Below are 27,414 nucleotides of genomic sequence, written 5' to 3'. Positions count from 1 at the left end.
GACAGGCAAACATTAGCGCTGTTTTAGAGATCGAACCAACCACCTACTCACCCACCCATCAGCAGCGGAGAGCCCGCCTCCGCCTCCTCTACTCATTACAGAACTAGAGAAAACACCACACACACACACACACACACGGAAGCAGCCACACGAGCGGGGGGGGGGGGAGAGAAAGAGACATCACTCTCCACTGCGTCCCGCTCTCCCCCTTTCTCCATTGTAAGCTGCCGCATTGAGTTCGTTCAGAGGGAGATGCTAGAGCTGAGGTCGCTCTCTCCAGCGAGCTCGTGCAGAGCCATGATGAAGCCAATATTTGGGTTAATGTCGGTCTTCTGCCGCTTCACCACATCAAAAGCGTCACGGTACGTCATCGCAGACGTCACACAGTGAAATCGGTTCGCGGTGCCCCCGCTACCGCCGCTGTGAGCCAAGTTGGCGCCCAGCAACGTGTCAAGGCTGTTGTGCAGATCGCTGTGCGCACGGCTACTCGTGTGAGGGGATATGGAGAGAGGCGCATTGGACGAGCATGATAACAGCTGCTGCTGCTGGTTCTGGTGGTGCTCCTCACCGTGCGGTGAGCAGTTGCTGCAGACGTTCTTGTCGTGGTCCAGGCGTGTGTCAAAGACAGCGCTATGGCCAGGCGTCATGACCGGAGTCTCTGTGAGTGCGACCGTGTCCATGAAGGGTGAGGAGGTGCTTTGCAGTTGCCTTTCGGGAGTCTTCCTTGTGGGCGTGGTGAGGGCATTGCGGGCAGCAAGTCTCTGCGATCTCGTCATCGTTTTCACACATCGTTGCTGATGAGTCTCAGCTCCGTCCAGGCTGTCACCCTCTTGTACACCTTCCTTGGTGCAGGCCGCCCTGTGTGGTGTCGCCATAGAGCTCCTGCGCGAGATGCGATGCAAGGCCGTCGGTGCCGGCGACGGCAACGCAGAGAAGGCACGACGATGATAATGATGCTGGAGCTGCCGCGGTTTCTGCTGCTCCGGGTGCACGTTATAGCCGCTGTCGCTCGTCATACTGTCGTTGCTGCAGCATGAATGTCCGTCGACACCTCTCACCTCACACGTACTCTCTCGCCTGGTCTCTCTCCTCCTCATTATCATCGCATACGGCTCCTGCTGCAGCTGCTCCTCTTTGCCCCTTACTTCACTCAGTTGCTGCTTTCCACTGACGAGAAGCGGTCGCTGGGGCTGATGATCAAAGCACCGCTCTCGCAGACGCATTAGGTAGCAAGCTCGGCACACACGCGAGGCGAACTCGATTGGGCTGTTCGCCAGCGACGCAGAGGATTGATGCTGGCGCGATGTCGTACAGAAATTTCCATTCAGCGATGCCCTGGAGGAGCCAACAGGGCGCCCGACAAGGGAGGGCGCCGACGTCAGAGGCATCACCGTCGCAGAGCCGTTCGTGCAGCACCCACTGCCGCGCCGTGGGCTTGCCGGTGTCATCGTATGGGGAGCACTTCTGTCACTGTTGTCGGTGAAGGACGTCACTCCACCTGCCTCTTCAATGATACGGCGCTCTCGCTCCAGGAAGTAGACGAAAAGCGACGCGGTATCGTCTAGATGTGCCAGCGCGCAGCCGTAGAGTATGAGGTAAGCGATGATAAACGTGGCGCTGCGGCTCACACCCATGCGACAGTGCACGAGCACGCCACCGCAGTCGCGCGGGTCCACCACAGTGAATGGGGTTATAGCAGATGCCAACGGTGTCGACGAGGAGCTTTCTGGGGGCGGTGCGGCGACTCCCGGGAAGCTCGTCGTCGTCGTCGTCGACGTATTTTTGCACATGTCGTTGCTGCTTTGCTTTGCCGCGAGCCCGTCTGTTGCGTCGGGCCCGACCCCAGCAGCAGCAGCAGCAGCGACTGGCGGGAAGGTGGCTGCGCGGTTAGGCGTCGGCGACGCAGAGAACGAGGTCGTGGTGGTGCTGCTGCTGCTGCAGCGGCTACCCTCGCCGAGGCGAACGCCGATCCGAGGCGCCGATGATGGTGTGCCGGGGGTCTTTCGTTCGCCATTCTTCAGCGATGGCTGTCCGCCTACAGAGCGCAGCGGCGACGCTGGCGACTGAGGGACCGCCCAGACGTTTTCGGCCTCGTGTGTGTTGAGGCTCGAGGCGTCTGCCGCGGCGCAGTGGGCCATGCACTGCTGCTTGACATGCCGGCGGTGCAACTGGTCATGAATGATGCGGGTGACAGGCGTGAAGAAGGGTGCGATGGGCTCATCGGAGTGGTCCCGAAGGAGGAACTGGGCGTAGCGCACATGGCTGTTGTTGTTCGCCATTGCTGGCGTTACAGAGCACTCGAGGGCGCAGTTGATGACGAGAGAGATGCCGTGTGCGGCCAGCGTTTCTGGGTCGGAGGCGTCCGCGTAGGAGCCGAGAAAGAGACCAGGCAATATTTCCACCGCCTTGAACAACGCGGTGGTCGATACGGCGCGATGAATGTCTTTCCCAACAGGAACCGCTGCCGTTGCCGGATGTGTGGGACACAACACCCGGTTGGGGTCTCCAGGCGTCAGAGATGAGCGTCTGATGGCCGCGGATGGCGACGGGGTGCTCGACTGCTGCTGCTGTTGCTGCGCAGTCGTCGGTTCGCCAGGCGCGCCTCCGCTCGTCACGGGGATTCTTTCCGAGAGGGCCTGCGATGGCGAGGGGGAATGCGTGAAGGGTGTCACGACGATTTGAAGACTGGGTGGTCGCAGCGCGAGAGCCGAGGAGGTGCGATGGATGTTCGGCGGAGGCGCCGCGGGCGACGAGGGCTCGGTGGAGGGTGCAGCTGCTTCCGAAGCTCCGGCAAGACGTGAAGAGCCGTAGTACGTCATTCTCTCTTCGTCCGGAGTTGAGCCGCTCGGCGCTTGCTGCGATGATCGAGTGTTAGGCAGCCGCAGAATGAGGTGTGTCGGTTGGTGGCGATGAACTGATGGCGGAAGGGGCGGCATCATTGTGTTGGCTAACGAACGCTGAGTCATATTATTCGCGACTTCGTGCTCAACGACGCGGCCGACGGACAACGGCGCGCTGGTTAGCGCACCCTTGTCTGTTGCATGCGCCGGGTTCGCCGAAGGGATCGTGAGCGTTGGTGGAAAGCTGGGCGAGGCGTCCTTCAAGACGACTCCAGCAGATGTGCCAGGCGTGGCGTTGGTGCCACCACCGGTGTTTGGCAGAGAGGCGCGGCCACTGCATACGACTTTGCACCTCTGACGGAAGCCGACGCGAGATTGTGGCAGCCGCTTGCCCGGCAACGGCGACGACGACGACGACGACGCCACCGCAGCGTATGTCAGAGGGGCAGCGGTGGTCGTACCCGGGGATGGTGACGCGCGCGCACTGAAGTCATCTTCGGTGTCAGGGCCCGCCACCGTACCCTCTTCAGATCTGTTCGCCGTGCGCCGCACATCACCACCACCACCACCATCACCACAGCCATAGTTGTTCGTCCGCACAGCTGAAGGCGCACTTTCTGGTGCTGCATGCGCTGCAGTCAGACAGCAGTCCTCCTCACTGCTGTGAATGCCCATCTCGTTGTCCTTCGAGTCCCGGGGGCTGTGCGACGCGAGCGCATTCGGCAGTGGCTGCGACTCTGGCCCAGACGCGCAGACGTTGGCATTGACCAGCGGGGAGCCCGAAGAGGGGGTGCCGTGGTAGGTGACATGACCACCCGGGGATTTAGACGTGCCCGTCACCGGCGCTTGCAGAGCGCTGGCGAAGGAGCGGGCAGACACTGCTGCTGCGTCGCAGTACAGGCCCGCGCTCGGTTTCGAGGCGCGCAGCGGAGTTCCCCATTTTGCCCTGCGCACAGCCGCGACGTGCGGGGTCTCACTCGAGTGGCGACCGCTCTGCCGCTGGAGCTGCCGCGAGTGTACCGAAATCGGATACGCAGCGCTTTTTTCGTGATCTCCATTCGTGTCGTCCTTCTGGACGTTGCCCGCACACGTGTCCGTCACACCGGCGGCATTGCATTCATTGGCACTGCCTGTGCCACTGGCACCGCTGGCGCTGCCTTTCGGCGCACCCGTCGCGGGCGCAGAGACCCTAGACCACCAGGTGGAGGTGCCATTGGCGAACCCCGAAGAGCCCTTCGAGTCATTGTAGCCGCCGCCGCCACCGCCGCTGCTGCTGCGGGAGCGGCTGCTACAGCCACTGCCCTCGCGCGTCTGGCAAACATGCATTGAAGGTGGCCGATGGAGGTGCCGCCGCCGCTGCTGGTGCCGAGTTGGCATGAGCGGAGAGGGGCTTCTACAGAAATATGCCGAGGGAGGTGGTAGGGATAATAGTTTGTGTTTTCCAAAGTTAGTGTTATCTGCTGTAAGTGCTCACACGACAACGGACGGCGACTCGCTCCGACACACCACACATCCGACAACGATGTCACTGATCCCCCCCTCCCCCTCCCCCTCCCCCAAAAAAGAGTGCGCCCGCTCGTTCTCGCCCTCTTCCCCCCTCCCCTTTTTTTCGCCGTGTTACGCTATGGTGGATGTGATGTGTAGGGTAGGAGGGTGGGGAGGGGAGGGGAGGGGCGGATGGCGGGGTGTGGTTTTCGTGAAGGGAAAAAAAAGACAAGCGTGTGTCGGTCTGTCGGATCGTGTACATATATATATATATATAAATATATATATCTTGTTTTTTTTTGTTGTTGTACACCTCAAGACAACTTTGGAGATTGTGTGTGTGTGTGTGCGTGTGTGCGTCGGGAGGGGGGAGGGGAGGGGGTTAAAGGTGGCGAAGAAAGGAGGCTTGTTCAGAAGAAGGGGGCATAGAAGATGAGAGGATACATCCGTGCGCAGTAAGGGACGCGTCAGGGGATCCGGAGGCCGGCCGACACGACACACGCACTCACGTGTTCTTTTAGGCATAGGCGCATGAGATGGGTGAGTGTATATTCGGGTAGAAGATGCGTCACAAAGAGTCGACCGAGACCAAGGGTGGGGCTTAGAGGGCACAACTCTCCCCCTTTCCAACTCCCCTGCTTTCCTCGTACTCGTCGGCATTTGCCCTTCTTTAATTTTTCTTTTTTTTTTTTAGCTGACATGCCATGACTCGAAAAGAATCAGAGGAGAGACGTCCGACACAACACAAGGCCACCAAGACGTCGTCATTCCAAAGCGCACATACAATGGGGGGTGGGGAGAGGAGGAGGATGAGAACGTTCAAGGGTTTTCTCGATGTTTTTTTTTTCTGATATATATATATATATGTATATATATATATAATTATGCTCACCCAACACAGTGATATTTTGATGGTGAAGAGCAACAACAAAAAACAGGACATATGCGGACACACAGTCGAGTCAAAAAAAAAAAAACGAAAACAAATGCGAAGACAGAAAAGAGTGGGAGGGGGAGGGGGGGGGAAGGCGATAGCTATACACCGTCGATGCGCACCGTAAAGATATCTCTCCCTCCCTCCCTCCCTCCCTCCCCAGTACACACACACACACACACACACACGCACACACACAACTATTTGCGATAAATAGAAACGCACGCGCTTGCATGTGTGTCTGTGGCTCCACGTTGCACCTCAGTAGTCCTTGTAGCTCTCTGGCTTCGAGCGCTTCTTGCCGAGCGAGTGCTGAGACATGAAGGTTGAACGACGGTGTTCCGGCGGGTGAAGAGGCGCGTGCGTCGGCCACCGCGGTGCGTGCGTCGAAGTTGCCAGCTCGCAGAGCTTACCGCCGTCTACAACAAGACTAGACTTGGTGATGGGCCGCACTGGAAAGGCCGGGGCGTGTGCCCTGTTGCTATGAGCGATAGTAGCGGCCGTATTCACCGACGATGTGACCGTCTGGATGCCACGCGGCTGCGATACATGACTCGCCACGCCGGACGTCGAAGGCTTCGGGCACACAATGAGGCGCGCCGTGTTGTTGATGCACGCGGCTCTCGTGAAGGAAAGCGGTGGCGAGTGCGCATCGCTGCCACCTTCGACGGTCGCCAACTGCGGTACCTGCGCGGCATCCGTGGCGCCATCCGTGCTCCCTTCAGTCGCTTGTATAGTCGTCGATGTTGTGCTCGTGGCGGCCAACGAGCTCCCAGGGCGCGCGGCGGATGGATCGACTGAGAATGGCGACGCTACTGCTGCGGCCGCTTGCTGCTGCTGCTGATGTTTGCGCATACGGCTGCTGACGTAGTAGTACGGCTGGGCGTTTACGTTGATGCCGCTTCCATGGGTGGTGGACGACAACGGCGAGGTGAGTTGCACGGTCGTGTCAGCTACGGATTGGCGGGGCTCCGAGGTAGCATTAGGCGTGGCTGACAGCGCTGTCGACGAAGCTGTTACGCGGTTCGTGATGTCGAAGTGGGTGCTGGCAGATGCCGCGCGCGGCGGCCGATCCGTCGTCGCCGATGTTGTTGCCATTGTGGCGGTGTGGTGCTGAGTATGGTTCGACGTGCGAGCCAGGTCGGCCCCAGAGTAGTGCGAGGCATGCGCGGAGCCGGGATCAGCGAACTGCTGGTGACCAGCGATCTGACTAGACGAGGACAGAGACATGGACCTCTCGGTCGTCACGCTGGCGCCGTGGTTACTCCGTTGGCTCAAGTTGGTACACCGGCTGCCTTGACTCACCGATGCGGGCGCAGACGTGGGGGCGGCGGTACCGAAGCAACCGCTGTTCGTGGTGTTTGCAAATTTCATGAAACTCCTGTAGTGCGCACGATCGGTGCCGCCGCCGCCGGTGGTGGTGGTGTAGACGCCGCCACCACCACCGACCACACCGGCGATGACGACGGTGCCACTCGAGCTACGGTGCGGCACGTTACTGCCGTCGCGGTTGGGCCAGGTGGACTGGTAAGGGGGCTCAGAGGCCCAGACTGTCGCAGAAGGGGCAGAGATGGTGGCTTTGCTGCTTGCCCGCTGCTCTGTGGACAAGGGCGATATCCACACGCCTGCAGAGGATGAGGATGGCGGCGGTAGATGCCGCTGTGACGCCGAAGCCAGCTCATCCTCGCGGTGATATCTTCGCCAACGCAGGCCCTCCTCCCCCTGGGCCGCAGCTGCAGCTTCGGCGTTCTCCTTCGCCTTTGCAAACACGCACTGCTCCAGGTGCGCTAGCCATGGCACAACGAGTGTATGCCACTGATGTAGTCGGTAGGCGCCACGAAGTACCTTCAAACGCTGCAGCTCTGCCGCATGTGGGCTGTTGGCGGTGGTGGTGGTGGTGGTGGTGGTGGCATCGCTCGTGGACGAGGGGGCAGTCGATTGTGCGCCCTGCGTTGGCAGCTTTGCGTTGGCTCCAGGAGTGTCGTCGTCGTCGTCGTCATCCAAAACGTATGCCGCAGCTTCGGTGGGGTGTGTTGCCGCGAAGGCTTCGAGCTGCGCACTGGTTGGATCCTTGTGAATGCCGAGCTCAGCAAGCAGGTCCAGCAGCGCCACGTACTCGTCCTCGTGCACCTGCGTCTCCCAATCTATCTTCTCAAGGAAGAGGAGCTCTAGTTTGTTCATTTCACGGCCGCTGATGCCGCCTATGCGGCCGTAGTAGACGTTGCTGTAATACACATCATCTCGGAGTTTGATACCGAGGACAATGCTGGTGATGAGCAGGCGGTGTGCGTTGTAGATGGTCACCGGGTGACCACTTTGAAAAACGTATTTGAGCAGAAGCAGAAAAGAGCAGAGGAGCGCCTCACCGCTGCAGGCGCAGTAGCGCACCAGCCGCTGCACGTACATGGTCACCGTCATCGGTGGTATGCAGTGTGAGTGAAAGTCACTCGATGGGATGGGCTCACCTTTATGCAGTTTGCACAGCATACGCATCATGAAGGAGAGCGCCGAAAACGCGTATGGGGTATCCGTCAGCGGTATCGCGTGGCGCGGCGGTGCGAGCGTTGCGCCCCCGATAGGACTCTTCACTTGCTGCGGTGTGTCTTCTGGTGGCGTAGCGCAGAAAGGCTCGCCAGCGCCTTTTATTTCGAGGCTGTCAGACACGCGCTCGAATGCGGGATCCGTCGCCGCCACCACCACCACCGCTGCTGCTGCTGCTGTGACAGGGGCAAATGTTGATTTTTGTGGCTGGGATGGCGGAGGGAAACGGGATGGATCGTATGGGATGCCGGCAATGACACTGTCACTCAGGTGTCGCCCATTGGAGGGCGCATTGCGACTGACACTGCCGCTACTGCAGTTGTGGCTGCTCACATCCCCCCCGGCACCCGTTTCCCAGACACCGGTGTAGCGCTGCTGCTGCTGCTGCTGCTGCTTTACTGCCCAGTCCACACTGGGTAGCACATCTTCCTTGATTTTTTCGACACCGCTGGCACTCCGTGACGGTGACGTGAGCGTGGCATTGACATCCTCACCGTCCTCCGGCTGCGGAGATGCACTGAGGATCTGGTGCTTCTCTTCTGGATGAAGGCGCACATATTCTTCATTCACATTGATGCTCGCGTCACGAATCTGCGACAGCGTGCCAGCCGTGGTGGAACTGGAGGCGTAGCGAAGCTCGTCGAGCACCACGGCCTCGCCCTCACCGGTGGCAAAGCGCTTTGGCTGCGGTTCCTGTGGCGTAGCATCCGGCGCGGAGAGGCGCGAGGGGATCACGTCTGTGACAGTCGCGCCGCCACCAGCAACGACAATCACACCGGCAGTCGCGAGTGAGGGACTTTCATTTCTATGCTTCCTCGCCCCTTGGCACCAGAGATGTGGGGGCGGATGCCGAGCGCGTTGAACCTCTTGATCCTCTTCGAACACTACATCGTCCAACACTCGCACATTGTTCTTGCTCTTGTTGCCGCCGCTGCTGTGGTGGTGGTGAGTGTGTGTGGGGGAACAGGAGTCGCTGACCACCTGGCCACTACTTCTTGGAACGCTTTCAATTTTTTCTGCGCTCGCCGTCTTCGTCGTGGCCAACCGACGCCGGTGAGAGGACGAGTCTGCAAATCTGAAAAGGTCAGGTATGTACATGGCAGCGCCAGAGCTGTTGGAGAGATGCGACTTTTCCTCCGCGTCTCTCAAGTTTGCCGGTTGTGAGTGCGGCGGAGGTTCGGGTAGTGCTTGGGATCGATCTTGGGGTTGCGGTCTTTGTCGTTTGGTGAATGGCACACCACATTTGACGCGGTGCTGCTGCAATAGATCGCTGCTGTGGCGGTGGTGGGGGTGGTGGTGGTGCTGTTGGTGTTGGTGTTGGCTGTCGTCCTTGTCGTCGCCGCTGCCACACACGGCTGCTGCAGTGGCACTGTCCAGGCAGGCGACACTGAGGGTGTCGTCGTTGGAATCCTTTTCGTCGTCTCCGTGGGTGCGGGCCTGACTGCCCAGGCGCGAGTCCTGCGATGGCCCCAAGGAGGAGCACGAGTGTGGATGAATGAGGCTGGTCTCCTCGACAGGGCGGTGCGTGCGGGCTCCCTGGGCCTGTTGGTAGTGGTGGTAGTGGTGGTGGTGGTGGAAAGAAGCGGGAACCTCAAAAAGCGGAGCGGAGTGCTGCGGACTGTCTGTTGCCGCTGTCGTGACGCTGCCGCTGCAACCACTGAGGGGAACTCGCTCCACTTCCCGGTTCTGTTGCGGCGCTTTATGCACGGTGGTTGCTGTGCTCGTGTCGGGGTGACGGCCCTGGTGCTGGTTGTCTTGCGCAAACGCCGGTGCGTGCGCCGCAGTCGTGATGGGGTTAGACGTCGTCGTCGTCGTCGTGATGGGCTGCTGCCGCCGCCGCCGCTGATGTGGTTCCTGGGATGCGTGAAATGGTGAATCGTTGAAGTCTTTTGGAGGCGTGTCAGACACAGTGACACACACACAACGACCGCAATTTGAGCCGCCTGAGCCAACAACACCAGTGATGACGTCGCTGACTCCCGCGACAGACGTTGACAGGCGATGCACTAAAGGGGACAGACGTCGATGATGCGGCGGGCACGCTTCTACGCAGTCCATGAAAGAGAGGAAGCTGCGGGCACACTGGCACGCGCGCGCACGCCACACACACACACACACACAAAAAAAAAAAAAAGTGAGCAACTGAGACGCAGCTACGCGGCGAGGGAGCTGAAACAAGAAAGTAGAAACCCAAGAAAAAAAAAGGGGAGGAGGATGTCCTCAGAGGACTTTTCCATACGCGATATAGTCAGAATGTCAATACACCGGCCAGAGAGAGAGATCGAGATCGAGAAGGGGGGAGGGGAGGGAGGGAGGGGGATGGTGATGTGATATATTTGCTCTTTTTCCCTCGAAAAAGGGATTACGTTTATATGTAATATATATATATATATAGCTTTTTTAAAATGTTTTTTTGTCCTTTTTTCTTTTATTTGCCCTGCCCGTGTGTTCTCCCGAATGTGTTGGGAGTGTGGAGAGACAAAGGGAAGGGAGAGTGTGGATTGAGGAGGAGGAGGGAGGGAGGGAGGGAGGGGGGGACGGAGGAGGGCAAATGTTGCACGTCGGGTGGTTTAAACGTATGAGAAAAAAAAAGAAGGAGACGTGGGGAGAAGCACACACACACACACACACACAGACAAATAGAGAGGGAGATCGACCCCCCCTAAAAACAACAACAACAACAACGACGACGACGGGGGCACAGAGACAAAAAAAAAACGAGCTCCTGACAGGAAAAAAAAAGCCTAACGAATTTCTTTTTTCCCCCTCCCTTTTGGAGAGAAGGAAACCCGTGCACTAAAAAAAAAAGGAGTCGCACCGCCGGTGCTTCCAGCACCACCACCTCTCGACACACACACACAAAAACACACAGCGGGACAGTGGAGTGGTGTGGGGAGGGAGGGGCGAAGGGGGCCGCCAACGTAAGGAGAGGAGGCGGCAACAATCGCGCAACTACACGAAACACTGGATTTATAAAACAAAAAGGAAACCGCAGGGCAAATGAAGGCAGGGGGCTGAGATGGAAGACGCACCAGGAGATATCAAACACACACAATACACACAGAGAGAATCAACAAGACCCACGCTCCTTTTACTCTCCCCTCTTTCTTTGCGCTCCTCAGTGAGTGTTGCCGTATATATGCAGGCGATATGTATATATATATATATATGTACACACACACACAATACACAATACACACCAGGTGCAACGGCAACAATAACAATTGTGTTGGTGGTGGCGGCGGCGGCGATGGAGGTAGGCGAAGGGGTCGTGTAGGGCAAAGGGGGGGGGAGGAGGGGAGGGGGAGGGGAGGAGAGCTGTTTTTTTTTTAACGTTCACCTCTTTATCGAATAAGAAGAAACGCCAAACAAAAAAATTATATATAAAAGACAAGTCCAATTGAACACAATGCACAGTACACAGTCACACACACACAATACAACAACAACAACAACAAATGGGGAGGGGGAATGGGGGTGGGGTGGTGGGTGGTGGGGGGGGGTACAGCAGGGTCAAAATAAAGGCGTATTAATTAAGAGGGTAAGAGATTGATCACACACACACACACACACACACAATACACACACACAATACACACACAGGCGAGGGAGAGGGGGAGAGCCGCGTGTGTGTGGGTGTGGGTGGGGGGGGGGGAAGGGGGGGGGGAGAAAGAGACGCACCGGCGCACGAGTTAATCTAAAATTTCTCCACGATACGCAAAACACAGGCCTGTTAAAAAAAAAATCGACAGAGGACACCGAGGGGTGATTTTTTTTCCCGTGATTGGGATGGGGCGAGAGAGAGAGAGAATGGAGGGAGGGGCGGCGGCGGCGGCGGTTTGCGTGCGCTTCTTTAGAGTCCTTTCCTGCTTTGCCTTTCTCTTTTTCCTCCTGTGGATGCTCTTTGATGAGTGTTGCGTTCCGTGTAGATTTTACTCGCTGTGTTCAGCGTGAGGTAACTGGCAATACTTTAGGGGCCGCACTATCCTCTGATGGATGTCATGCGTTGGACGGGAGTAAGTGCATGTGTGACACGGTGGTGATTATGCGTGTGCGTGGGTTTGTGTGTGTATGTGTGTGTGTGTGTGAGTCATGCAACAATATCGAGGGAGAGAGAGAGAGAGAGGAGAGAGTGAGAGAGACGATGTCGATCAACAAATGCTGACCGCGGGTAGGCCCGGCGGACCATGCAGTGGCCTCCGATACTTGAGTCCATTACCAGCGTCGACTGGGCACGCGCGTCAACACACAGAAGGGGGTGGGGGTCGCCACGACAGAGAAAGATAAAAAAACGGGGTGTGCACCATGCGATGTTATGAGCCACCCGAAATCAAAAAAGAGATGCGGGTCACAAAAAAATGCTGCAGATCCGAGATGCACAGCAGGGCTTCTTCATGGAGGAGGGGGTGAAGGTGAAGAGAAGGTGTACGTGTGTGTGTGGAACAAGTCGAACAGCGATCGCGGATCAGCTCATTTGAAAAAAAACATTTTCAGTCTATGTGCTTTAGGAAGCAGTAAGTAAGGGGGGGGGGAGAGGGTGGGGGAGGGGAGGGTGATGGCGGCGGCGGTTGTAGTCCAAGGCGGGAAGAGGAGAGAGTGAGAGCACAAGTGTATGTGTGTATGTGGGGGGTGAAGAAGAGAATGGCAAACGTCTTTCACCATCGGCTCTTCGTTGAATGACACATACGAACGTGTGGTCATTAGTGACCAAGCGGACACCCTCCCTCCCCCCTTCCCTTCTCCGCCTACTGTTCCCTCCCCCCCCCTTCCCGTCCCCCGCCCTCCCCTTTTCCTACACCAACTGAATTGCAACTAGTGGTACAGAGAGGGAAAGAAAGAACACAGACACAAAAGGGAGGAAGAGGAGGAGGGGGGGACGGGGGGATTAAGCGGGGTCGTCGGGACGACGATAGATGGGCTTCGGTTTTGAGAGGCGCTCCACCGTGGCACGCTGTGCCTCCATCTCCTCACTAGTCGGGAGCGGACGAAGAACCAGGTAGGGGCGGCTGTGCTCGTCCAAGTGGACCTCCTCCACGACCGTGCGAGGAACAGGGTCTGATTCGCAGAGTTGCGTGTCGCTGGCATCCTTTTCAGAGGACGCGTTGCCAGCCACTGGGATGCGTCGCCGCCGAGACAGGGTCGCTTTGCCTGGTACAAGCTTGAACACCTCGCGTTCTGGCGCTAGGGCCCACGGTGACTTACGCGTCGGGTCATGTATATGAATGGAGGAATAGGCTTGAAAGGGCAGCCCTTCTGAGATCCCCTTGACGGTCTTGACCGTCGCTGCGCTGGCGCCCGTGGCCCTCTTGCGCGGTGGCGAGCCAGTAGCCGAGCGTGCGCCGATCATGTTTTTGAAAGAAATCCCCGGGACGTGCGGCCGCGCGCGTGATCCTGTGAACCCATGCGTGTAGTCCCTCACCTCGCTATCACGCAGAGACGGAGACACGGCGCGCGGACAGCTTGGGCCACCACCACTGCCGGTGATGCGAGGCTTGAACTCACGACGCAGATCGACCACTGGGATTGCATTTAGCGTTGCAGCGGCCTCTTCAGCTCCACTACCGACACGCACACCAGCAGACTTCACTATTGTGGAGGAAAGAATCTCGTCAAGCCACTTGCTGCAAGTCTGCACTGTCCTCCCGCTGTTGTTCCCGTCAACGCCGCTATGGCTGCGGCGCAAGATGGGGCTTACCGCCAGAGCGCCGTTGGTACTAGCACCGCCTCGTCGCTGCTGCGGCGTGCTGAGCCGCTTGATTGTATCCTTGCTTAGGCACACCGTCTCCCTCTTGCGTGAGGGCGTCCAGTGGGCGCCGGGGTCTGCGTGGACGGTGTGGTTGCTGCTCCGCTGTGTGTACCCCTCTGTCTGCCGCTGTGCCGAGGGCGAGGGGGTGCGGCGCAGCCGACTACCTGCGCTCTGTGACCCTGTTCGCGCCGGGGCGGCGGTGCCCTTTACTTCGACCTTTTCACTGTCCGCGACGCTGGCGCTCAGTGTGCCAGGGTTGCCAACGAGGCTCCTCGAGCTGGCTTCTGCTGCCGCCGCCGTTCTGGCTGCAACAGCGGACACCGGTGTGGTCGTCGACGGACCACGCAGGTTGCTCCGCTGCGACGCGGCGTGTTGCAATCGCCCTACAACCGGGTTTGTTTTGTCTTCCCTTGGGCTCAGCGACACAGCGAGCTCCGAGCCAACTGGCGCCGATGTCAACACCAGCCGTTGCTGGGAGACGTTATAGGGTTGGCCAAGTGCCTGACGTAGAAGAAACCCCGGCTGGGATGAGGACTCCCCGCGCTGCTGCTCGCACTGCTCATGCACAGCCGTCGGGTGGTGACGCAAGGGGGATATGGACTGCGAGAGAGGCGGCATGACTGAGGTGGATACACAATAGGGGTGCTGCGAATCTGCGGCTGACGATACGGTGTCATCCAGGCTGATGCCCGCAGCACTGCCACCGCCACCGGTGTGGCGACGTATCGGGGACCCGTGCTTGCCAGGTAGTTGTCGCTGTTGGCTACCGTGGTAGAGCGTTACCACCTTGTCGCCACCACTGCGCATACTCGACGTCCGTCTTTGACTGTCCAACACAGCTTTCGCATGCAGATCTGTCACAGAGGGGTGGCGACCGTCATCCACCAGAGGCGATATCTTCGGGCTCCACGCGCCAGAGACGGGCGGGGACCAACCGTTGGCGCCGGCGTCACGGAATGGTGCGTACGCGTTGGTCGTGTCGAGCGGGACGACCTCGACCGACGTCGCTCGAGGCCGGCTCCGGGGACGGGTGTACGGACTGCCGCCAACACGTGCGTAGCAACCGCCGCCGACATTGATGTATCCGAGTGGCCGACGCACCCGTGGCGGTGACGCGAACACATTCGATGAGTGCCGTGTCCCAGTGTAGCGCCACGGAATGCCGATAGTGGTAACAGGAAGCGTGCTTCGACTCCTCCTATTGCTCTGCTGCCGACGTTGGCGCCCCCAAGAATCGCTATCCTCGCTGTCCGTGGCCGCGTTGCCGTCTCTGGCGCCGTTTCCATGATGGTACGATCGTTGTTTGCTGCTACGCCGCTGCCAGTGGTCATCACTGGCACCACTGATGTTTGCATTGGTGTCCCGAAGCAAGTTCGCAAGGCGGTACAGGTCGCGTGTTGTAAGGTCTCTTAGTCCGTGCGCGCTTGTGTCTTCGCCATCCGAGCTACCGTCTTCGCTACCGCCGCCGTGTCGGGCGTTCTCAGAACGGCTGCGGATCTTCGATTGGAGTCGACGGGGGTGCGCCTGTCCGTTTTGTTGCACGTTCAAAGAGTTGCGGTGATGAGTCTTGTCTGTGCGCTTCTGTAGCTGGGTTGGCGTGGCTCCCCGAGTCCGCGGTAAGGCACCACCGCCACGGTTATCACGGCTGCATATCGGCAACCCGGGGGTCTTCAGCTCCGCTGACGCAGATGCGGTAGAGTCGTGTGGGGACGGCGACGGCGAGGCCCGGCGCGATAGTGGAGACGTGGTGCTGTGGCTGTTTTGCCCCACGCTAGATGGCTTCTGGGTATCGTCATCATCTTTGGGTGACGGTGGCTCTTCCACCGGATGTGCTTCCCTGGTTGGCCGGAGCGGGCTCGTCTCTTGGGTGCGCGGGGGCGACGTGGACGGTGCGCTCCGCAGCTTCCTTGACTGCAGTTCCTTCTTGCGTACTTCGCCTGGGCGCCGTTGACCCCCCTCCCCTCCCTCCTCTTGTCGACTGACCACCGCTGCAGTGCTACGTGCTGCTGTCTTCGCGGTTTGCCGCACTGGGGGGCAGGCAGCAGGTATCCTCGATATTTCTGCGCCTGCGGAGTTGTGCGTGTCGTTGTCGTAGCCTTCGACCCTCGAGTCACGGGCTTCTACGTGGTGCGATAGGGAGGGGGACGGTGGCTCTGGCGGCAGCGTGCTTTCCTCTGTGTGTTGCGCTGCGTCGTGTGTTGCGGTGTTGATCTGCGCTCCGTCCGAGCCTAATGTGCTGTCGCTGTCCTCGGAGCTTTCTCCGAGACGACGGCAGCGGTGCCCTGGTGGCCGCACTCCGGCTTCGGGCAGCGGCGCTTCCTTCAGCATGGTGGAGCTCGGGACAAGCAGTGCATTCATGGTTGCCGCGGGCGCGGGTGAGGGCAGCGACGCAGTCGGAATGGGCTGCGTGTGCTGCTGCGATGGCACCGGAGAGGAGCGCTGGGTCGGTGACGCGAGCGACGCGCCTGGGCGAGAGATGGTTGCCACACTGCTGGAGCGGCTGGAGGCCGGATGCGGAGCACCTGCGAACATTTTGGTTCCCCCGCCCACCGAACTACTCCGGCTGGGAGGGTTTTTCATCGCCGTGTTCGGATAGGGTTGTACGCCCATTGGCGCGCCGGCTGTGGCGGCGGTATCACCACTCTTCACATATTCCTGCCGAGCAAAACCGGGCATTGTGGGCGATCGGCCGCGCAGCGGGGCTGGCTGTGGCTGTCCGGCGGGCAGGGGGGCGGGGCTGCGGCTATTCGGCGTCAGGGCCTTATTGTATCCAGTAGGGCCACTGCCGACTGCAGCTTCATGGATGACCAGCTCCTTCCCCTTCTTGTCTTTCTTTTCTTCACCCGCATGTAACCCTTGGTTCAGGAGGTTGACAACACTATTGAGACCCCGCCTGAAGATGGACGACTTGTGGTGCTTCTTTCCAGGGATGCTCGTCACTGCTGCCGCTGCCTTTGCTGGTTGTGGCGATGGCAAACGGTCGCGAGTACCTCCACCCACACTCGCCACTGGCGGCACTGACGGGATCGATGGGTGTAACTGCCCGCTTGCCGCACCGCCCAGCCCGGGTGGCACCATCATGACCTTCTTTCCTGGTGCCACGGCGTGTGGTGGTGGTGCCACGGTGGCAGTAGCGCCTATGGCCGGATTGGTGCCGGAACTCCCCAGCGACAGCCTCATCCCCGGCGGCATCATGACTTTCTTTCCTTGTATCGATGTGAAGGGCGGGTGGGAGTAAGGTGAGGTGACCGGGCCGCGCCCCAGCGGCCCAGGCTGCGATGTCATCATGCCGTTATTGCTGGTGCCCATCACGCGCATGTTACCAGGTGGAGACTGTCCTCGAAAGCCGGGAGGGATTCCATAGAAGGGAGTCCCCCCACCCCCACCCCCACCCCCACCGCGACCTGGCGGTCCCAACGGCCCCGCAGCTCTGCTACCCGCTCCGGGCGGGGGAGAACCCATCATGAATTGTGCGCCAGGTGCGTGTGGCAAGCCACGCTGGCGATTCGGGTCCCCATGCGTACCCAACGGCGGCATCTGCCCGGCAATGCGGCCGGGCATGACTTGCGGGGCATTCGACGGGCCAAGTGAGGTCATGGGCGAGTGTGAGCAAAGGGCGGCAGGGTGACACCGCCTTTTTTTTTTGCTTCACGAGAGTGGACACCACCTGCTTGCCTACCCCCTCGACTCGCTTCCTTCCACACTTTCAGATGTACAACGCCACGTCCGTATGAACCCGAGACCTGTCAGTGCTGATCGGCCAACGAAGCGGCCAGCAGCGACCAAAGGTGCAGCAAACAGAACAAAATCAGTAGGGGCAAAAAAAGGGGGTGGGGTGGTGGTGGGGGGGGGGGGAGAAAAGTGACGACGGGTGGGTGAGCCCCGCCCTGTGTGCAGTATAGCGTGGGGTGGGGGCCGTTGTGCCGGTTTTATGGGGCCGTTTGCTTGTGTGTAGTCGAACAAGAGTCCGTTGACGAGTGAAGTCCCATGTAATGAATATACACTCACACACACACATATATACACATATATATATATATATGTGTGTGTGTGTGAGTACGTACGTATGTATGTATGTGTGTGTGTGTGCGTGGAGTCTAAAGTATTGTCATCTGGTGATGGGTGTGAATTGGGGGGAAAGCGGGGGGACGTGGAGATGCTCACCTGTGGTGATGGTGGTGGTGGTGGTGGACGGCCAGCGGGTGGATGAGGACAAAGGGGAGGAGGGGAGGGGGAGGGGGGAGCGCAGAAAAGCGGCTAATGCACACCGATGCGTGTCCTCACGCACTGGCGTAACCACACACACACACACACACACAGGCACAGACGCAAGGGAGGGAGGCGGCGAGTAAGGGTAGGATAGGGAATGGGGGAGAGGTGGGTTGGGGGTGGGGTGGTGGTGGTGGGGGGGGGGGGGGGGGGCACACGCAACACAGGAGTGGGGAGGAGACCACCACACCACACTAAAGCCATCAGCGACATTTGCTTTCCAGGCAATCAATGCGGTTCATTCAGCCACCCCTCTTTCCTCTTTCGCACACGTCTATATATGTATATATATATATATTGCAGGTATATCTGAAAAACACTGTGTGGTTCATTGACTTCAAGCCTCCTCCACTGTGTAAGTGTGTGTGCAGGGGGTAGTGGAGGGGGAGAAGGGGGAGGAGACGTGAGGGACAAGAGCGCCCACGAAAAGTAATGCACACAATCAGACGGACTACCCCACGCTCAAATAAAAAAAAAACGGGGATGTCTCTCTCTCTTTCTGCCTCCTCCCCTCACCCCTCTGCTCATCATCTATGGAAGGCGGGCTCGCCTTTATATATATGTATTGCACACACACACACACCGGCGGAGGGAGGGCGCCGATGGGCTTCATCACCGATCACACACGGACAAACAGATTCTTCAAACAAAGCTCGCCTGCCTTCACCCACTGTTAGGCTTCTCAGTCGTTGCGGTGGTGGCCACTAACCTTGTGGCGCTATCGCATTTGGGGTACCCAAGACTGGCGAGCTTCCGCAACGTGTCTGCTGCTGTGGGTCGTCGCGGTCGGGGCTGGGTCGTGTGTGCGGCTGCGGGCAACGTCTCCCTGAAGTATGTGCCGGGCCCCGGGTAGTGGTGGAGCACTTGCGGGGTCCGCTGACTGAGTCCAAAGCTGATACCTCTACCCTCTGCTGTACCTGTTGCTGAGCTTTTATAGTAGGTTCCGGGCCCGGGGTTCGTGTTCAGCTCCGGGCCGGGTCTCTCCGCCAACCCGAACGTCGGCCCAGGCGCCGACCCCAACGTCGTCGACCAGTACTCGTTGTAGTAGGCGCCAGGTCCCGGGGAATTCGTGCCTGCTGCCGCACCCATCCGCTCACCCATGGCGAAGCTCGGGCCTGCGGCAGCCGACGTACTGTCAAGAATACTCATGCGATGGTAGGTGCCTGGACCGGGGTTTGTGTTGAGCACTGGGGTAGGTCGTTCCGAAACACCGAATGTTGGACCGGCTGCGGCACCACCGTCGCTTCCGAACCACGTGGGCGGCAGGCTGTACGCGCCGGGTCCGGGGTTCGTGTTGAGCAGGCAATTCTGCCGCGCTGCATGTCCGAATGACGGCGCCATAGCGAACGCAGAGGTCGCCGTGCCGGCATCAGCGACAGAATAGCTGCCAGGGCCTGGATTTTCATTCAGCACCGCCGCCAATGGCCGCATCGCGGTGCCAAAGTGCGCCGCCGGCGCCGTTTCCGCAGCCGAGGTTGCATTGAAGGAGGACGCCACTGCGTACGCCCCTGGGCCGGGTGTGGTTCCCGACGCCGCGCCAGCCATGTCATGCATTCGCGCTGCAGAGCCGAAGGACATCCCAATCCCGGCCCCAGTGGCCAAGCTAGCACGGTCCGGGGGGTCATACGTGCCTGGTCCCACGAGTGGAGAGGCGTCAACGTCGCCACTGCGCAGCACCGGCCGCGGCCCGCGTGGGATCGTGAAGCTGGGTTCCCGTCCCCCCACCTGTGTGGACTCGATGGCCCTCCCAACGTCGTATGACCCTGGTCCAGGGGTGTTCCCACCGAGACCACCACCACGGACTTCTCCACTTTGCCAGTCGGTGCTGTTGCCTGCGTACGGGTCAACCACACCCACCCGTGGTGCTTGTGTGAAGCTCACAGATGGACTAGTGGGGTGTGGCGCTGGCAGGTCGTACGCGCCAGGGCCAACACCGGCATCACCATGCGCTGCGCTGGGCATCCGTGGGGCTGTGCCGAAGCGGTGCGCAGCGACCAGAGAGAGACCCGAGGCGTCAGTGTTGTACGCGCCCGGCCCAGGAACCTCTGCGGATCCTCCTTGCATCGACGCAGCCAAACGTCCCTGTATTGTGAACCCACCTGGCTGTCGTGCTACCTGGGTAGAGGTATACGCGGCAGCCGCGTCATAGGCCCCAGGACCCGGCGACGCGTGGAGTGCGTCCGTCTCTGCTCCCTGTGGCTGCCGCTGCGTCGGCGCGGTGCCGAACGTGTGCGCCGCTGCCGAAGGCTGAACCGCTGCGAGGGCGGCGGCGGTGTCGTACGCGGCTGGACCTGGCGTGTTGCGCATGGTACCCGGCGAATCGCCGTGGCGACCCAGCATTAGTGCCGAGCGCTGGTGGTCCTGAATGGCAACCGGGTATTCGTAACTCCCCGGGCCCGGCGACTGCGATTCCTGGGGCCGCGGTGCGTGCGGCGCGGAGGATGCCATTGTGTGGGCTGGTGCGCGGGGCAGCACTTGCGCGTCTGCCGCCTCGATCATGTAGCTGCCAGGGCCGACATCTTCCTTGGTGGCCGCATCGGAGGTGACGGCAAGCGGCATGCGCGGTGCAGTGCCGAAGCTGTATGCGGGGGCGGCGCTGACAGCCATAACGCCGTGAAGATCGTAAGCTCCCGGGCCGATGTTTCCTCCCTCCGCTCCTGAGCTCAGTTGCGCAGCATCGAAGGGCGCAGATGGCGCCGTGCGTGGCGCTTGCGCGAACGTTGGACCGGTTCGAGTGGGGTGCAGCGTCGAAGAGGCATTTATATTCGGTGAATACGAGCCCGGCCCGGGCATCCACTGCGCGCCCCCACGGTCAACGCCAGCCGCCGCGTCGACATTGCCAGCAGAGACGTCCCCCCTGCTGGCGTACCGCACGGAAGTCCCGAAGCGCACACCAGGCACCAATGGTCGCACCGCCGCATCCACCACGTCGTATGCTCCAGGCCCGGGCGATGACGCCTCACCTGTTGGCGGCGCTGTCGCCGCCTTTGGGAATTGTAGGCCACTGTGCAGCGGCGCAGGCACCGGTACATCATACGCGCCCGGGCCTGGTGAGACAGTAGTGAGGGATGGCGATACATCCGTCGCGTCTGCGGTCGCTGCCACACCCCTCGTTGATGTGCCGAACCCCCACTGCGGTCCTTCTGGAAAGCTCGGCGGCAGATGATACGCACCGGGTCCAGGGGAGAGCTCTTTACCGGCAACGCTGATGCCGCCCGCTTCACCACCGGAGAAGGTCGCAGCAGCGGTGCGGGGCAGCGTGGCTCGGTAGGCGGCCTCCAGGCTGTACGCCCCCGGGCCCGGAAACACCGCCGCCCCGCCAGCCGCCTCGCCTCCCACCCCCGCCGGCTGTCCTCCAATGCCACCGTGGCTGCCGGCACGCGGGAAGCTGTAGGCGGCGGCGGTTGGCACTTGCGAGCTGTGCGCCAGACCCGAGTCGATCTCGTAAGCACCAGGACCGACACCGCCCTCCGCGGCGGAGTCCGAGGCTAGGGTGAGTTGGCGGGCCGCCGTTCCGAAGCGGTGCGCCGGCCGTGTTGGACAAATCGCGGCGTCGGTCGGTGAGTAGGCGTTTGGGCCTGGCAGACTCGCCCCGTGCTCAGCGCCGTTGTTCGCGTAGGCGCAGACCTCATCAGAGCCGCTCGCCACAAATCGAAGCGCAGTTCCAAAATGTGCCGCACGCGCAGCTGCACAGGATGCCGTGATATATGCACCGGGTCCCGGGGTGTCCATATCGCTCATGGGATAAGCCGCGGCTGTGCGCGGGAAGCTGAAGGAGGGGGCAGCTGGCCACACTACACCGCTTCTCGGCTCATAGGCCCCGGGACCGGGCACGTCGGCGGTTGCGCGGGTGTTGGCGTTGCTACCCAAGGCGCGTGGGGCTGTTCCTATGCGTACCGCCGTCGACGGCGCTGCGCCGCCAAAGCTAGCGCCCATATCCGTGTACGCCTCCGGCATATACGCGCCAGGTCCCGGGGCTGCGGCGGTCGCCGGTGAGGCACCCATCTCCGTCGACCGCGGCGCCGTACCAAAGCGAGCCGCGCCGCCGCCGGCGCCGCCGTCCACGAGTTGACCGTCCCGTGTTACTCGAACTTCGTAGGCACCAGGGCCCGGCCCAGAGCTGTCACCGCCGTGCTGTCCGTTGAACGACATCGGCGCATCCCCTTTCGAGCCGTACTCGGTGGCGCCTCTCCCGACAGGGGCGCGTGTCAGCACTACGCTTGGCGCGCGTTTCTCGACTTGATCGTAGTGGGGGCTGTAGGCACCAGGGCCAGGCACTGCTGCGTCCATGCCGACACCGTTGTCCTCCTTCCACTCTAGTGTTGGGCGTGCAACGGCAGAGCCGATCACTGCGCTACGCCCAGGAGGGCTGAGGTCTACCACCTCGTAGGCACCGGGACCGACACCGTCCGTGCGGGGGTCGCTGCCCGGAAAACGGGCACTGGTGCGAGCCAGAGAGAACGTGCGCGTCGGCGCCGCATGTACGTCCACGGGGTCGTAGAGTCCAGGACCTGGCCGCTCTGCCGCGTCCCTCGACTCCGCGGCGGCATCAGCACGTGCGGTGAGCATTACAGCCCCTCGGCCAGCCGGCAGTGCGGGCAGCAGGTAGCTGCCAGGACCCACATCCGCAGAGGTCGTCCCAGTCGGCACAAGCAGCGAGACTCGCGGAGCGCGGCTAATAATACCCCCGGGGCGGTGCAAGAGGCTCGTGACGGCGTCCACGTCATAGTCGCCCGGGCCAGGAGTGACCCTGTCGTTGGCAAGAAAGAGGGTATGGAGGGGGTCGGGCAAGCGTCCGTTGGATGCGGTTGCCATCAGCGTCTGTTCCCACGAGAAGCGCGGTGCACTCATGCCGAGGTACGCCGTGGGGCCACTCGGCGGTAGAGCCGGCAGCGTGTATGCACCAGGGCCTGGTCCTTGGCACTCTTCATGGTGGACTTCCTTCCGTGCATCCGCACCGGCGCGTGGCATGACTCCACCCTTGATGCGCTCACTAAGCATTGCGTAACCGCTCTCCAGATTGTAGCTCCCTGGACTTGCATGTACGGCGTCTTCCAAGAGGCCAGCCTCGGTCGCGCGGGCCTCATCACCGACGCGGTTGCTGCCGTCGACAGGGAACCGGGGTGCAGTGGACATGAGTGCCGTCGCGGTGGAGGGCTGGAGCGCGCGGTAGCCGGCGTCTATGTCGTAAGCGCCAGGCCCGGGATGTCCGACGGAGTCGAGTGACGGTCCCTTGAATTCTTTTGCGCTCTCACCGGCGGCTGCGCTCACCGGCGCGGTTGCACTGAGGGCGTCTCGTGCTACAGTGCCGAACGCCCACTGCGGACTGCGCCGCCTGAGCCAAACTTCTCCGCTGTGCACATCATATGTGGCGGGCCCAGGGCTAAAGCCAATGTCGTCGCGGACGAGGTGGGATGCCAAGGAGAGCGAAGGCAACGCCGCACCACTGCCAACGGCGCTGGCAAGGCTGTCGTCATCCACGGTTCCACCAGCGGAGCGAAGAGGTCCTCGCGGGCCGCGGTCGTGGCGGAATATCATAGACACCGCTGGCGCACGACGCTGCACCCACCGCATCGCGTTCTCGGGTTCGTAAGTCCCCGGGCCAGGCTCTCCCAGCGTTGAGGCGTCGCCCTTCGTGGGTGCATCTACTTCCTTCACAGGAAAGCGTTGACTGGTCAGGCGCAGGGCCACACCGCTGCCAACGCCTTTCCACACACTGCCGCCGTCTGCCGCTGTCGCTGCCGCCGCTGCTGCGTATGCAGCTGATGAGGCGCTACCGGCCACCGTGACGGTGCCTTCAGTGACTGTTTGCCCAGGAATCCGCCTATCGCCACCAGCCAGAGACGGGTGTGCAACGAAGTTCGATGTGGTCGTGCCAACGTACGCGCCACCAGCCCAGTCGCGCCACGGTGCGACGAGCGAGGCTCCCGGTGCCGCAGCTCCCGCTACGGCAGCTACACCAAAGTGTGCACCGTCAGCGGATTTGGCAAAGTGGAAGCCCATGCGTGCCACACCCATCGGCCTGCTTTGATCGTAGCGGTCGCTGTCAAGGATGTTGTATGCCCCGGGACCCGGCACGGCGGCGGCGCGCTTCGCCCAGGTAGAGGCGTGCACGTAGGCGTCCCCATACTGCAGTTGCAGCTGCCGGTCACCCGTGCGCGCGAAGACGACACCTTTGGCCACGATCTGCTTGCCCGTCGCTGGTGTGCCGGCTGAAACGCTGTCGTTCGTGGCTTCCCCATCGGCGGTGGTGGTGGTGGCCACTGTTTTATTATCGCCGGCAACTGCCTCTGTCGAGACTGCGTTGCGCGCTTCTTCTTCATGCTTGTACACGTCATAGGCACCGGGACCCGGGGTGGTGGACTTGAGAGTGGGCATGCGGGCTGCCTTCGCGATCGCGGCGCCGCGAATCCCGTGTGCTGCAGAGCTGACCGCGTAGGCGAGGTCCACTTGGTAGGATCCGGGACCTGGTACCCCCACTGCGGGGCGGCGGCGCGGACGGGAGAGGGCTCTGAGGGAGTTCCCCATTAACAGAGGCTGCGGCTCTGCCTCTTGCTTTAACGGTTCGCCGCCGTGCAAGGTGCGGCTGCTCGCGGCGGTGCCAACGCCGTCACCTGGAGGAGCCCTCCTCCTCCTCCTCCCCCTATTGCCAGCCTCATCGCGATTGTTGTCCACGGCGGTAGCATCACCATTGCCATCGATCTCAGAGACCGATGCGGGGGCACCACCTTCCCCGGCCGCTGCCGCTGCTGTGCCGCCCTCCGATACTGGCTGGCTTGGAGGCGGCTGTGGTGGTGGATGAGCTTCAGTGTGGCCACCTTCGAGTTTTGGTGGCGCCCCCTCAGTCGGCAGGCTCCCTTGCTCTGTCGAGGAGAAAGACCCTGGCGATGCCGCTGCAGCCACCCTGACATCGTTCTTCGCTAGACTGGGGGATGCGGTTGCCTCTACCTTGCTGGAGCGGTCACCAGAGACCACCGGCGGTGCGTCGCGGGCAGCGTCCATGATTACCTCCATGTACGTGCGCCTCTTCGCGGAGCCCATGACGGCGGCGCGTCCCCACGTGCGCTTGGCCTCACGGTCTCCACTCAGTGCCCGCTTGAGCTGCGCGGCGCGAGGCGGCTTCGCGTTTTTGCCCCGCGCCGATGCGTTCGCAGTGCTGCTGGTGCCGCGTTTCCGCTGGTGACGCCTCGACCTGCTTCGCCTGCCAGACCCATCGCAGTGGTGTGGTGAAGAGGCCAGGGAGGTGCATCGACTCTGAGAGGACGTGCTGGCAGAGCTGCCGCTGCCGCTGCCGTCACCGTCCATTCCCGTCAGCCCCATTTTCACATAATAGAGGGACTCGTGCTTCTGGTATGGACAGTCCGCGGCGTGCGAGGCAGGGTTCACCGCCATCGTGAAGTGGGAAAACTCGGCCCAGTAGCACGTGCAAGTGCGCGTGGCGATGTCGCGGAGAGCCGCCTCGTTCTTCTCTTGATCCACGCGACCGTGCCTTGACGGCACAACAGGCCCTGCAGCCATCGTTGCCGGCGTCTTCACATGGTGCACACGGCTACTGTGGACAGCATGTCGATCATGCCGGCAGTGATGCCAGTCGTCAGCGGGCGACTGCTGTCTCCTTTTGCGGCGCGCGCTTCGAGAGGAGTAGCCGAGCCCCTCCGGTGAAGACAGTTGCTGTGGTGACGGGCGCCGAACGGGTGTCGTGCGTGGCTGGCCCGGCCACTGTAGACGCACGGAGTCCAGTGTCACCGTCTTCGATACCGGTCGTGCGCCACTCGCAGTCTTGGTGGCCCATTCAGCTGATAATGATGAGCGACGGCACGCCGGCGAGGAGGAGCAGGTGCGGCGCCCACCACCGGTGGCCCCGACTACCGCGCTGTGGGAGCCGTGTGCATAGGCATGCACCGGAGACGGTACCTCGTCGCACTGGCACGAGTCGCATGTATGGGGGCAGTGTGGGCAGCGGTGCTGCCGAGCCCGAGACCGATGCGGCGGCGATCCCATCTGTGAACACGGCCTTGATGGATTCGAGGGTGTCAGTATGAGCACAGAGGTGTCCGTGCTCGTTAGTGCAGGCGACACAACCTTTACACTGGCCACCGTCGTTGCTGCAGTAGATTGCGGGTTCTCCGCAATGGCCACAGACTTGTCCGACCGTGATGATCCCTTCGTCGCTCGCACGGTCTTCATGCGGACACGGCGGCATCTGCCGTCCTCGCCACCAAAGTCGATGGGTGGGATGTGGATAACAGCGGAGTCTCCATCCCATGCTGGCGGAGATGCGGTATCCAGATGAGATCGCTGGGGGCGCGTGCCATCACAGCGGTTTTGCCGCTGAGGCGAGCGCGATGCGCGGCGTGATGGGTGAGTCGCTCGTTCAGTCGACACGACACCACCACCATTACCACCGCGCTGGCGGTGTCCCTCATCCTTCATTGCCGCATACAGGCGCTCAAAAGAGAGCTGCAGGGTACCAACGTCGACGTCGTGGGCGATGTCCTGCTTGGCTGCTCTTGTTTTGAGGCAGCCGGTTGTGTACGCGGCTGATGACGGATACACAGCAGACTCCCGTGCTCTATGGAGGCTGCGCGGTATGGGGGCCGGCGTGCGGCACTGCTGCTTCCATTTCCCATAGGTCTTCATTGCACTGGTACGACCGATACGACCCGTTTCTGGCATCTGCAAGTAGTCGTACGCGTAGGAGTCCTCGTACGGGTCCGTCGCGTGGTCACTACTGCTGTGGTTGTAGTCGTCTCGGTGGTGCCTAGACGTCGATGGCCGCGGCGATGGCACCGCCACCACCGCCGTCGTGCCAGTCGGAATGAGCCGGGTGGGGCTTGTAGGGAAGCGCGTCGCACTGACACCCGTGGCGATAGTGGCGTCCGTCTCCAGAGCCACCTCACGTAGGTACGCGGCATAGGAGGAGATAGTGGAGGACGGCATTGTATGGTGAAAGGCGACGCTTTGGGACGAGGGGGAGGGAGGGGAGGGGGAAGGGGGAGGGAGGGAGGGGTGGGGTGGTCAATGCCTGTGTGATAACGTATCTATGTGAGTGACTGCTGCTCTTGTAATGTATGTGTTCCTGTGTATGTTTTTATGGAGGACACGAGCGGTGTGCCAGGGGGCGGCTTCGCTGATCCGTGGTGTATGTCTCTTCAAGTGTTCTCTCCCTCTCATATATATAATATAATATAATATAGAGAGAGCTATCTGTGTGCGGCTATGTTTGTACTTATGCCTGCTTGTCTATCTTGAGGGCCCCCCTGTTGTACAAACAAGAAAAAAAAAGACGACGTGGGTGTGTGTTGGGGGGGGGGGGAGGGAGGAGGGAGGGAGGGAGGAGGAAGAGAGGGGAGGGGGGACATTCACACGCATCAGGGAGATACGGTGCTACCCGCATCTGCTTGTCCACAAGCCACACACACACACACACAAATATCACACACGACACTTTGTTTTTTTATTTGCGCGCTATTCTTGATTGGAGGAGGGGAGGGGGAAGGGGAGAGGGAAGGGGAGAGCGTTGCAGCGGTGTGCGTGTTGCTCTCCCTCATTTTGGTTTCTTTTTTTTGTCTTATTGCTGATAAGTAGAGCGCCCCCCA

The 27,414-nt window shown here is 60.9% G+C and overlaps 4 protein-coding genes across 4 annotated transcripts; all 4 read right to left on the bottom strand.

Annotated features, from left to right (window-relative positions):
• Window positions 1–242: 242 nt before the first annotated feature.
• On the bottom strand, window positions 243–4,166 carry JKF63_07400 (uncharacterized protein; the record flags this gene model as incomplete). Its single annotated transcript, XM_067903339.1, has 1 exon — window positions 243–4,166. The coding sequence occupies one exon, from the start codon at window positions 4,164–4,166 to the stop codon at window positions 243–245; it is 3,924 nt and encodes a 1,307-aa protein (XP_067759649.1).
• A 1,354-nt stretch (window positions 4,167–5,520) lies between these two features.
• On the bottom strand, window positions 5,521–9,858 carry JKF63_07399 (uncharacterized protein; the record flags this gene model as incomplete). The annotated part of the gene is made up of 2 exons (XM_067903338.1): window positions 5,521–8,301; window positions 8,371–9,858. The coding sequence occupies 2 exons, from the start codon at window positions 9,856–9,858 to the stop codon at window positions 5,521–5,523; spliced, it is 4,269 nt and encodes a 1,422-aa protein (XP_067759648.1).
• Window positions 9,859–12,685: 2,827 nt separating this feature from the next.
• On the bottom strand, window positions 12,686–16,864 carry JKF63_07398 (uncharacterized protein; the record flags this gene model as incomplete). Its single annotated transcript, XM_067903337.1, has 1 exon — window positions 12,686–16,864. One exon carries the CDS (start codon window positions 16,862–16,864, stop codon window positions 12,686–12,688), a length of 4,179 nt encoding a protein of 1,392 aa, XP_067759647.1.
• A 1,614-nt stretch (window positions 16,865–18,478) lies between these two features.
• JKF63_07397 (uncharacterized protein) lies at window positions 18,479–26,755 on the bottom strand (the record flags this gene model as incomplete). Its single annotated transcript, XM_067903336.1, has 1 exon — window positions 18,479–26,755. The coding sequence occupies one exon, from the start codon at window positions 26,753–26,755 to the stop codon at window positions 18,479–18,481; it is 8,277 nt and encodes a 2,758-aa protein (XP_067759646.1).
• Window positions 26,756–27,414: the final 659 nt, after the last annotated feature.

Source organism: Porcisia hertigi, chromosome 5 (genome assembly GCF_017918235.1).
Source record: "Porcisia hertigi strain C119 chromosome 5, whole genome shotgun sequence".
Classification (NCBI taxonomy): domain Eukaryota; phylum Euglenozoa; class Kinetoplastea; order Trypanosomatida; family Trypanosomatidae; genus Porcisia; species Porcisia hertigi.
The sequence above is the reverse complement of the archived record's forward strand: the minus strand, read 5'-3'. Positions and strand labels throughout refer to the sequence as shown.